The 12,699-nt window shown below is 38.2% G+C and overlaps 1 protein-coding gene across 1 annotated transcript; it reads left to right on the top strand.

Moving 5' to 3' along the window:
- The first annotated feature begins 1,170 nt into the window (after positions 1-1,170).
- LOC148855691 (cytochrome P450 86B1-like) lies at positions 1,171-12,173 on the top strand. Its single transcript, XM_088984943.1, has 8 exons — positions 1,171-1,200; positions 1,406-1,514; positions 1,621-1,704; positions 3,977-4,013; positions 4,351-4,458; positions 4,548-4,719; positions 8,870-10,192; positions 11,548-12,173. The coding sequence occupies exons 1-8, from the start codon at positions 1,171-1,173 to the stop codon at positions 11,950-11,952; spliced, it is 2,268 nt and encodes a 755-aa protein (XP_088841069.1). The 3' UTR covers positions 11,953-12,173.
- The last annotated feature ends 526 nt before the right edge of the window (positions 12,174-12,699 follow it).

The raw sequence follows: 12,699 nt of genomic DNA, 5'->3' as shown, positions 1-12,699 counted from the left end.
CAATGCCATTGGGGTTGGTGCCTTTATATAGGCATTGTTTGGCGTGGGTTTCACGCACCGTATCCGAGATTTCCACGAGGTCGTCTAAGTGGTCCGAGATTCCCGGAGGTAACCGCCATGCACGTTGACCACCCACCGGATCGTTCGGCACGTGGGCTAACTTCCAAGGATCATGGGAGTGTTAGGATATGCATGCCGAATTCGTCGGCGAGAACGTCTTGCAGGTCGTCAGGTCGGCGCCCGTGCCAGGCCGCCAAGTCGCGCCTGGGCAAGGCCGCCAGGTCGGCGCCCGTGCCAGGCCGCCAAATCGCGCCTGTGCCAGGCCGCCAGGTGGGACACCATCAACTTAGCTAAGGCAAGTTGTTGTCTAAATGGTTCCGGGTGTCACCTAATTGTTTCGAGGTGCCATGTATCACAATATCATTGAAGTGCCAAATCCACCCTCATCAATATCCCTTTTCTTTTACTGATTTAGAGAACTACTTCGTGTCCTTCATTCTCAATGCTAGAACTGTGAAGCGACGAATACCCACCATTTTGAAGTGTACACAGAGAGTTCAATCGAATACCCACCGTTTTGACGATTTGAAGCCAGAGAGTTTGCTGTGAAGACAGAGAGTTCAATCGAAGCTTGATTCCTGGTACTCCATTTCCTCTATTCAATGCTTGTGCGAATTGAATACATGTGCTTATTTATTTGGTTAATTAAGGTTGTTTAGCCCATAATAGTAAATGTGGATTCTAGAACTCTTGTATATATTAGTATCTTGCTTTCATGAAGCCATGTTTTATATATGCTTGCCTTTAATATGTTTTTGAAATTTATCTTGACTTTAAGAATGTATGTTTAGAAATGCATTGCAAGTTATTTATTATTCAATAGAGATGGAGCTTAAGAGTTGCACTTTCACCTTTCATTTAATTAAAATAGGGATTGATGGCAAAAAACTACTAAGCCCGGGGTTAAACTTAAGTATTGTATAACATGTCGGATAGTTTTCTTTTGGTGGGCTTTATCTCATGTCGAATGCAATGATAGTTTTCTTTTGAATTTCTTCTAATAGCAGTCTTTAGGTTTTCAGTTGAGTTATCATAAATTCAATGAATTTCAATGAGAAAAAACAATATTGAGGAGGTTGCAACAGGGTGATGTCGTGGCACTACTTAGTGATGCCGGGTCACCAAGTATCAGTGACCCTGGTACAGAAGTGGTGAGTATCTGTTAGGTTCTAAATTTCTTCAAGGTAATATTGCAGTACAAACTTGAAATTGCTTGCACTACACTCTTATATTTTTTGTTGGATCTTGCAATGTCTTACGTGTTAGTTAATGAGTGAAATTAGAACTTGGAAAGTTCATTTATTGTGAATAATTTTCTGAAAATAAATTATTCTACTTGGTGCAGGTAAAGCTATGTATAAATGAGAAAATTCCTGTTATTCCTATCCCTGGGCCTTATGCTTGTATAGCAGCTCTGTCTGCCTCGGGTTTGGACACTGAAGGATTTAAATTTGGTGATATGTTCAAGAACTTGACTCTTATATTGGGCACTGTCAAATTTCCCAGAGTCACTATTAATAAAACTCTTTTTGATGACCTTTTTCACATTTACTGCTGCAGTTGGATCTGGGGAGCAGCCCAATGCACTAGGTGTCAAATTTCCCAGCCCAGTACCCAAAGATGCCTGCATAGGTGTCTCACCAGGTGTCAATTGGATAACTTGCCATTAATCCTGATTGGAGTTGCAAGTAACATGTTTACTAGGTTCCCACATCTAACTTGAGGCATATAACAAGTTTATTTCACATGCTTCATTGAGCATTAAAAACTTCATATTTTCTTCTTCACTGCATGTTGCATCAAGAAACTGGATATGTTCTATGTAAACTGGATATGTTCTATGTAAATTGAGTTCGATATGATATTTGGAAAAGTATAAATGTACAGGTGTCAAATTTCCCATGCAGGGTCTTGGGAGCAGCAAGAATACAGTTTAATGACATTCTTTTGGGGGTGCAGAATGATCCCAAGTTGTCATGAGTACCACACTCAGAACTTTTATTTTCTTTAGGAGACTGAAGAAGAAAATAATGTTTTTGGTTTAAATACTATTTAAAGTAATACCAACATCGAGATAGGTTAATCTGATTTCTCTTTCCTTTAGTTGCCATCTTATTATGCTAAGAAGGAAACCACTAGAGTGTGTCTTGGGGGGCTGCTAGTTAGAGAAAGGGTTGAATATAGCCTAATGGTCCCTCTCTTTTTTTTTTTTTTTTTTTTTGGTGGGGGGGGGGGGGGGAGGAGGCTGGTTAAATTATATACCCTGAAAAATCTGACAAAATTAGAGATTAGTCCAAGCTAGTAAGCAGAATTAAAATAAAGGAAACAAACAATGTTTGATTCTATATTTGCCAGCTTATGAAAGTAATGCAGGTTTTGTTTAGGAATTGGGCCAATTTGGTTGATCTAGGAAGCATCAAAAGATTGGTTAGGGAAAAAGTTGAGTGCTACTTCAAAACTCTAACTGGCAAGATTTTCTATTAGGATGATACACTAAAAATGCTGATTGAAAAGATCTTCAATTGTGGTGTATTAGGAACTGCTATAGGGATTTCTTATTAATCTACTTGCCTGCTAGATTTGCCTACTAGATTTGTTTGTATACATTTCATTCTTTTTCATACTTCCTGCCCCATTTCTGTCCAAACCCTACTTTCTATACTTCCTATTTCATTTTCTTATTTAACTTGGTTCCCTCAAAAGAAAATCCCTGCTTCATTTTCTAATTTAACTTGATATTGGTATGCCGGCAATTTGGAGAGTTGGGGTTCTTCTCTTTAGAATGAGTTTGATCAAATTATCCAAATAATTCAAAAAAAAAAAGGAAAACTATTGATAAAGAAATTTGAGAAAATATGATTACAAAAGATATGCTGAAAGTAATCTAACAATTGAAGATGGCTTCATGACAGAGCTTACAAAGATACTTAATTCCTCCCTAGAACACTCAGATCTAGCTTAAACTGAAAGTCGAACATGGGCGGAGCTAATCTGTGCCAAAACTTTGACATAAAGGAGGCATTTAATGATGACTCATAGGGGAGAGTGGTGTTAGTTGATCTCTTATGTCTGCATGCTTCTTCCATGAATTGAGTTATTCCCCCTTTGTTGTTTATTCTTTCACCTTTTGGTCAGACTTGAAAAGGTAAGGACATGCTCAGTTATTCCCCCCTGTAACTGTCTTTTTTTTTAGCCATCCCACTGTTGCATTAATCCCCTTTCCCCACTAAATTCTTATAACTTGGGGGTTTAGCTCACATCCCTGGTAGGAATGTAATCAGTTCTTCCATTGTTGAAATGGGTCCAAACAACAATGCTAGTATGATGCCTCTATCACAATCTTTGAACGCATATATTCCCAAATTTTTTGGTTTTTTGCAAACTGTAGCCATCAAAAGTTCAATTTAATGACATTAGAGACAGGAGGAGGCCATGATGAAATTTCTTACCAAGGGGGATCTCAACACAATATGTTAGTTTCTAATGGTATCATTGGAAGTGAATTTGCATTTCAAGAATCTTTTTGTTTCTAGCAGGTCTAAGACAAATAATTTTTCATTGTATGCAGGATGACATATAAAAAATATGGAAAGTCTATGATACTTTCTTAGCAGAGTTCCCTTTGTGTTATTTTACTGGAAGAAATATGCTAATCATAAGGGGCGTCTGAGTTCTATTGAGAAAGTTGTGGAGGTATATGAGTGAGCAGTTGTGGCTATCACATATTCCGTGGACATTTGGTTGCATTATTGTATTTTTGCTATATCAACATATGGAGAACCGGATGCCATTCGAAGGCAATTCCTATGCACTTGTTTGTGGTCTTTATAGTGTTGCAGGATGAGGTCATGTTCACTTGGCTTTCTCATTGTAGTGAGAATCTGGTGATTTGTTACATTTTCTAACCTTTTTTCAGTATGCCTGCAAAGTGATGCCTCGTGTATGGCGGAAAGGTTTGCTGGGAATGCACTTAGGAAATGCAATTTTCTGATGTGCAAGCCCTCTATTCTGAAGCTACTGTGTTTATAGCCATTTCAAATTTCGTTTAGAATTCAATTAATCCAATTTTTATGCCCTCATTCTCTCCATTCCCCTTTCACTTTTCTCCAAGGCCTGTGTAGTAGTCATGTAGTTAGTCATGAATGTCTGCTGTCTTTAACTTTTGACACTTTGAGGCTATGGGTGCATCAATATACAAAATGTTGCTGGGAAGATGACGTTCAGTAAGGCATCGTGATTCTGTTTGTCAAGTCCTAGTGCTAGTGAAACTTACAATGTTATTGTTGATAGGTCATGGTTGGCTACTCAGATTCAGGTAAAGATGTTGGCCGCTTTACTGCTGCTTGGGAACTGTGCACAGATATTGTGCTTTACACAGGAGGCTTACAGCTTCCAATTGTAGTCATACTTATTGCCTCATTTTTCTGATCTAAGGTGGCATTTCTTGATTTTGGTCATGCAGGTTAAGACCATATTTCTCCCTACAGAGAAGCCTACGACATCAAGGCATGTGCTCCACTGATTGCAATCTCATCAAACTACACTCTCATCAGACTCAACCCAGATCAGATGATTGCCCTGAAACATTCCAATTATTCTAGCAAGATGAACAATACGAGGAAGAAGGTTGTAGAAGCCAAAGATCAGGGGAAGAAGACAGTAACAGTCAGAGATCAAAGGAACAATAAATTGTCATAGATCAATAAATTGTATTTGAACAATTTGTTTTCGATATTATAATGATCAATCTTTATATTAATAGATTGAGTTTTACATTTAAACTTTTATTTAAGTTGTGTATTAAGTTTGTATTATAGTGGGGAATCAATAAAGTGTAGATATACAAAACTATTGAAAATAATATAATATAAAAAAATATTGATCAAAGCCGGCGGTTATCTAATCACCGGCGTAGCTATACATAAGGCTTAAAATGGCGACTTAGATATGGTCTAAGCCGGCGGTTCAGGCCACCGCTAAAAGGAGCAGGACAATTTTTTGCAAAATTTAGGCCGGCGGTCTGGACCATCGGCTGAAGGAGCATGCCAATTTTTGACAAAACTAAAGCCAGCGGTTCCGACCGCCACCTAAAATACTATGGATTTTTTTTAACAAAACCTACATAGGCAGTCCTTGTGTCTATACCGGTGCTTTACACACTGCCGACACACATGTAAATTGAAAATCATGCTGGTGGTCTGCTTTTACTTGTACCAGCGGTTTGTAATGTCAGTATTTATAATATATTTAAAAATTATTTATTTAATTTTTTTACTTTAACAACGGTTTATGACTGCCAGTATAATAAAGGATAAGCCGGCAATTCTGACAAGCCGCCAGCAATACTTAATTTAAGAGCCCAAATTGATGCCACCTAGGCCGGCAGTTTTGTACAGATTTGTCAACGGTCATGAGACCGCCGGCATAAACCTATTTTTTTGTAGTGAGAAATAAAGCATCTAAATTCAAGGGACAGTAGGAAGGTGGCCAAGTGCAAAAACCAAGCCCAAGTGTCCTTTTTTAAGCCATGGAGGCTTTTGTGAAGATAATAGACATGATTGGGCTTCAAAGGGTTAATAAATCCTTGCAACTAATACTATATACATCCTCAGAAAAGTGTTCATGTAAGAATGCATTATGGACATCTAATTGATGGATCCAACAATGAAACATCATAGAAAGAGAGAGAACACTTTAAATTGTAGTGTGGTGCAAAATTGAACTAAAGGTGCCCTCATTGATTTATTTTCCAAATTTTCCTTCATATCAATAAAAGGTAAAGGTGTAGCTTTAAACTCTTTTTTTTTGTTCAGTTTGTATTATTTTTTATGTAAAAAAGCAAATACCAGCCTCAATAGTAAGTGCATGGGTATTTTGGACATCGTCATACCTCTTATTAGAGGATTTTAATCAAGGGGATCTACTTGCAACTACGTCAAAAAGTTCAAGGAAGGTGATTGCAATTACCAAACTTTAGGTGAATTTTCAGCAATGGCAAGAAACATCAGGGGGAGTTTTAGCAGTTTACCCTAAATCTTATTGTTACACACTATAGTTGGCTACTCAATATTAAGTATCACACATGGGAAGACCACCAATGCAAAAAACGGGTGGTGGACATTCATTGGATCTACTACTTGGAAATTTTTAAATAAAAGGAAAGTCAAATGAAAAAACTCGAGTGGTAACTTCTTTAATGGAACCACCATTGATGTACAATTGGAAGGAATTTTCGTCAAAATATTGAGCCAAGGTAGATGTTTTCCAGGAAGATCAACCCTTACCTACAATTAGGGGTGGCCATGAGCCAAGCCTTTCACGAGCTTTTTGAGCTCGGCTCGGCTTAGTTTAAATCAAGCTTCAAGCTGAATTTGAGCCCAATATGTAGGCTCATTTGCTAATTAAGTCAAGCTCGAGCCCAATGAAGCTTGACTCGTGAGGCTCGTGAGCCTAGTATTAAATAAATTGTTTTTAATATATACATACATACATACATATATATGTATGTATAATAGTAAATAATTTTTATAATTATTTTGTATATATAGTATTATATATTATAATATTATTATGAGCTCTGGGAAGCTCATGGCCAGCTCAAAGAGATAGAATCGCCACCCATTCTTTAGAGGAAATGAGTCATCATTTTTACATTCGAAAAACGATTTACTTGCCTTGATAGTGACTTTGTTCTTCGCCAAGGAATGCACCTGACTGAGAGATTTTGGATTCAAAGGATTGGGAGGGGGAAGGTATTAGGCGGCCTTCTCTCCAAGCTGCTATAGCAGCCCAAAACGGTAGCAGTTTAGGCTCAAATTCTAGCAAAACACCAATTAACAAGATTGCTCAAAGCTCCTGAAATATAGCAAAAACGTTCCCAACTTCGCTCAGAATTGATTTGAGGTGATGTTATCGGGTCTTAAGTATTGGTTTCTCTAAGACCATCGCATCTCTACCTCTTTTTCTTAATCTGGAGGAAGCCAGGAATGCAAGTTTCCCAGGATTTTATGACTTTAAGCAATCTGAAACTAATTTAAAAGCAAAGAAATTGTGGAATGAGAGGCTTACCTCTTGTGTACAACCTTGAAACAAACTTTCTTGTAGTTGAAAGGACTTCAAACGAAACTTGAGCAAGGCACAAAACTGGCTGAGCGTTTCTGGTGTTAAGTTTCGAAAATAGGGATGAGGCTTGAGCTTGGCTTCAAGAATTTCAAGATTTCAAGCAGAATAGGTGTATCATAGAAGTTGGGAGATTGCCCTCTCTCCCCAACCTCGAGTTAGGCCTCTATTTATAGAGGAAAGGGAGGTAGATGGGTCAGAAATTCGTCCAGTTATAGTGTTTGTGATTCAACAAAGCTCTTCCACTGAAATAAGCAAAGATTTTGAAAGAGAAGGGCTTGTAGTTGATTATTCCTTCTTTGTGCAACAAATTTCCTCGAGTTTGGGATGCTTCTTATGGATTTCGTGCAACCAATGAGGGATTGGGGCGTGCCAGACATTGAAGCCCCGTATTTAGGGCTAATGGTGGCAAAAAACGTAAATTTGATGAACGTTTAAATGAGGTTTTGTCCTTTCTTAGTTTTAAGTGGGGGTCTGTTTGGTATTTTGAGCTTTTTAAGCCTATTAGGCTCAAATTCATTGGTCCAGGTGTTTTAATGGGGTTAAGTAAGGAGTTAACATTAGTCCCCCGCCTTGAGATCCTAGGTTGGACAACTAATGTGGTGATTCAATTTGGTGCCTCGAAATAACGCCTTTCTAATTTAACGGTCAAGCGGGTGAATTAGGACGTGAAATTTGACGAGTAGGGGTTTTTTGGGCCTTTGAACATGGTGGCAGGGTCTTATTGGTCAAATAAGTTTTAGATGTTGGAGATTCATGACAGGTGAGCTTTTGATCAATAAGATTCGTCAAAGCGAAATCAAAGCTTAATGTTGAGTCAAACAAGTGAATTTCTGGATTAAATTCGGTGGGTAGGTATGGATTGAGCTTATGAGGCTCTTGGAAGGGTTTGATCGTGTTAGATATTTACATATCATGGGTTTTAGGTTTGAGGAGCGTCGTAATGTTATATGCGTCAAAATGGAATCTCTGATGAATGATTGGCTAAATCCAAGAATTTAGGGTTGAAATTTTATGTGATTGATTGTTTAAGGATTTTGTTTCATGTGATGGAGTTTGGTCGGGGATCAAGTATTGTGATGTGGCATAATCAAGACCATCAAAAGGGAATCATGTAGATTTAACAGTGGATTTATGGGCATTTAGGCTAAAATTTGGTTTCTTAGGGTTTTGACATGTTTTAAAATGGCTGGCGTTGTCCGATCAGGCATCTGAAATGTAAGAGATGGATAAAAGAAGGAACCGAACAAAAATTTGATGCTAACAATTATATATTTTTATAATTAATTTTTATTATATATTTTTTTATGTATAATATTAAATATTTTTTATAATTCTTAATTTTTTGTCTAAAAAGTAAAAAAAAAATTATACATATAATTTTTATTTAAAAAAAAAAACTTAATTTATAGTCGAGCTCAAACAGAGCCAAGCAGAACTCCGCTCAAGCTCAACTCTCGAATCGTTGAAGTTGGGCTCAAATCCACCCTTACCTGCGATCAATCAAATGAAGCTTTTAAAAAATTAAAGAAGGTTAAAAAGAAATAAAACTGGACCATAAAAAACAAATTACTTGAATATGTGGTTTTCCGGTAGAGTTTAATTAAGGGTCAGCACCTAACATGCGTAAGCTAGTCCAAGCCGTAAACCATTTGTTTATTCGTATAATTTATGCTATATAGAGCGCTAGGCTTCATGTAGAAACTGCCGTGGTGCTTTAGGTTATCCGTCACACCCACTGCCCATCTCCCAATGCATTTGGGCGTTTCAACTACTTAGAAACTCGATTTTGACACTCAACATCACATCCGTCAAACTCCCTTCAGATTTCATTTCTAAGCATCTATTCCTCTTGCCAGAGATCCAAGCAATAGAGCTCTTCGTTGCTCTCATTGTTTTTGCAGCCATACGCTCTCTCAGGCAAGAGAAACGACATGGTTTGCCCATTTGGCCCTTCTTTGGAATGTTACCTTCTTTGCTTCTTGCTCTACGTGCAGACATATACGAATGGATCTCCGGTGTCCTGAACCGCCAGAATGGTACCTTTACGTTCAGGGGTCCTTGGCTTACCAGTGTCAACTGCGTCGTCACCGCTGACCCTCGCAACCTGGAGCACCTTCTGAAGACCAAGTTCGCCAGTTTTCCGAAAGGTGGCTTCTTCCGGACCACCGTCCGTGACCTCCTCGGCGACGGGATCTTCAACGTTGATGACGATCCTTGGCGTCGCCAGAGGAAGACTGCAAGCATTGAGTTCCACTCGGCTGAGTTCCGTAACATGACCAGCGAGTCACTGGTCGAGCTTGTTCACTCACGTCTTCTGCCTGTGTTGGAAGATTCAATCAGACAGTCCGTCCCCATCGACCTACAGGACGTACTTCTGAGGCTTACATTCGATAATGTCTGCATGATAGCCTTCGGAGTTGACCCTGGGTGTCTCAGGCCTGGTTTACCAGAAATCCCATTTGCTCGAGCTTTCGAGGATGCTACAGAGGCGACGGTGATTCGCTTCATAACACCAATAACTCTTTGGAAGATAATGCGATATCTTGATTTAGGCATCGAGAGGAAGCTCAGGCGATCCATAAGGCAAGTCGACCAGTTCGCGGAGGAGGTCATTCGTACCAGAAAGAAGGAGCTGTCTTTGGATTCTAATGAGAAGAGGGTGAAATCAGATCTTTTAAGCGTCTTCATGGGTTTGAAAGATGAGGACGGAAAGCCATTCTCAGATAAGTTCTTGCGGGATATCTGTGTAAACTTCATTCTTGCCGGAAGAGATACTTCGTCGGTGGCATTGAGTTGGTTCTTCTGGCTGCTTGATCGGCATCCAGCAGTGGAACAACAAATCCTGAAGGAGATTTGCTGCATAGTCCGACAAAGGGTCAATTCTGACAAAGGGGAGAGCAATGGTCCTCTAGTGCTCAGGCCAGATGAAGTGAAGAAGATGGATTATTTGCAAGCCGCTCTGTCAGAGGCCCTAAGGCTGTACCCTTCCGTGCCGGTGGATCACAAGGAGGTAATGAGTCAATGAGTCACTTGCTTGCTCCATGTGTTGATTATATTATACTTGCTAAATATCCGTATATTTGTTTAGGAATTTATATATGAATACATATATAATTAAATAATTGTGCTTGTCCATAAGTTATGTATGATCGAAAAAGTTTATTATCATATACGCATATCAAGGACTATGAGAAGTCAATGTTTAACTAATTATAAAATATATTTATTTTCAGAAACATGGCCACAGGAAATCATTACAACTTACAAGAAAAGAGATCCATGACTTAAGTTTGAAACCAAATTAAGGGTTTATTCTCTATTCACTTGTTTTCTTGGCATCACATGAGTTTGTTAGTGGATGTGCTAAAGCATACAAGTATCAGGATTCATATTAGCATTTTACATTTAGTTTATAGGATTATTTACATGTTATTGTAGCATGGAGTTTCATAAATTGGAACTTTGCAGGGTTGGATTGTCAAAGAACTAGGCTGACAACAGCCCATAGATTACTACCAGCCCATTGCATCCAATTAAACGGCAAGTGATCCATTTGGATAAGATATTGTTTTTGAGCTTAATTTGGGCCACAAATAGTGTTGTGAGCGTTTGGTAATAGTTAGGGACAACTGGGGCGTGTTGGGTTGGCTTGAAGGTCAGCCGAGGACCAACCTAAAGGTTCAAACCTCGGGCTCAGGCCTGGCCCAACTGAGGTTAAGCTCAAGTATATAAATTCAGGCCCTAGCTGAACTTAATCCAATACAATTCATGTTGGGCTAAGTTGGGTTAGTCGGACTTGGGCAGATTGGTCAAATTTGTTTTATGTATTTATTACTGGACTTTATAGTCCAATTTAAAAGTAAAATTAATTGAAAATATGTATAAATTTCATTTAATATTTTATACATATTCATACATACAAACAAATTAAAAAAAGGTATTTTAGATAAATATAATACATCTATACATATATTTTTCAGGTTGGCTTGGGTTGGGTCGGGCGGGCTCAGGCTATCCAGCCCCAACCCATGTAAAAAACTCAGGTTGGGTCAAGTTGAGCTAGGGTTGGACCCGCCCAAGTCGCACCGCCTAGTGAGAGTTACTTTTAATAAAAACAAAACAATCTAATGCCAAAACAATTTTTAGTGCATTGAAGCTCCTTTTAGTGGCTCATCCAAAGCAGTTTAACCAAAGCTTCAGCCCTCCCTAATGGGTATTAAGCCCCAAACTTTGTGCTTCTGGTCTTCTTTAAAATCACAAATTCTAAAACCCATCCAAAAGCAACCTAAATTTCACAGTAAGCTTGAGATCTCATCTATAAACATGCATAAATTTTTTATTTTTATCTTCTTTATTAATTACCAGGTTATTGAAGACGAGGTTTTCCCTGATGGGACAAAACTAAAGAAAGGGACGAAGGTAATCTATGCCATTTATGCAATGGGAAGAATGGAGAGCATATGGGGGAAGGACTGCAGGGAGTTCAAGCCTGAGAGATGGCTGAGAGATGGACGATTCATGAGCGAATCAGCTTACAAGTTCACAGCTTTCAATGGTGGGCCTAGGCTATGCTTGGGGAAGGATTTTGCTTACTATCAGATGAAATTCGCAGCTGCTTCGATCATTTACCGTTATCATGTGAAGGTGGTGGAGAATCATCCAGTAGTGCCAAAGTTGGCATTGACAATGTACATGAAATATGGGTTGAAGGTGACTCTTTGTAGGCGAGATGAGTCCGAGCTACGAACGAATCTTACGGTCGTATCTTAATGTCTTCAAATTGTGTTTGAAATACCGTGCATGCTAGTCATCTGTTGTTTTTATTTTTTATTTTTTTTTTTAATTTTGAAGGTTTTCCTTTTATCAGAATATTTTCATTAATGTAATGTTTATTATAACGTTTAGAAAAATCACCAATAGGTGAATGATTGTAATGGATTAAATTTAGCAATGTTTTATGAAATTGAATAAATTATATTCCATGTAGGCAAGTGATAATATGATCATGCATGCATGATTATGTTTCTAAAGTCTTTTTTTTTTGTTCTAATTTTTTCGAACAAAAAATTAATACAGAATATAACTTCATTGATAATATCCAAACACGCAAATCTTATAGTGTATGTATATATACAAGTATATACATATTTGCAAGGTTTTGAAAATCAACCTAGAGAATAAACCGGTTAGGGGTTTGGTTCCCGGTTTGAACGGTTAATCGCTCGAATCAGCGATTTGCTGACTAAAATCAACATTTTTTAAGAAAGATTCGATTTTAGGGAAAAATAAAATCAGTCACCAAATCAGTTTCCAGTTTTTCCAGTCTGTTTAGTCCGGTCCTATTTTGAAAAACATGCATATTTGCATGGACTGTTTTGTCACAACACTTTTCATTGAAAATATGCCGGAAGGCTTTTCCCTTTTTTTCATGATTTTTCTTTTGTTGTTATCGAAAGGGAAGAGAATTTTTATAAAGAAAACTGATGTTAAAATACCGTGCATTGAGAATATCTCCCA

Source organism: Nelumbo lutea, chromosome 4 (genome assembly GCF_056320005.1).
Source record: "Nelumbo lutea isolate HS-2025 chromosome 4, American lotus-T2T, whole genome shotgun sequence".
NCBI lineage: Eukaryota > Viridiplantae > Streptophyta > Magnoliopsida > Proteales > Nelumbonaceae > Nelumbo > Nelumbo lutea.
The sequence above is the reverse complement of the archived record's forward strand: the minus strand, read 5'-3'. Positions and strand labels throughout refer to the sequence as shown.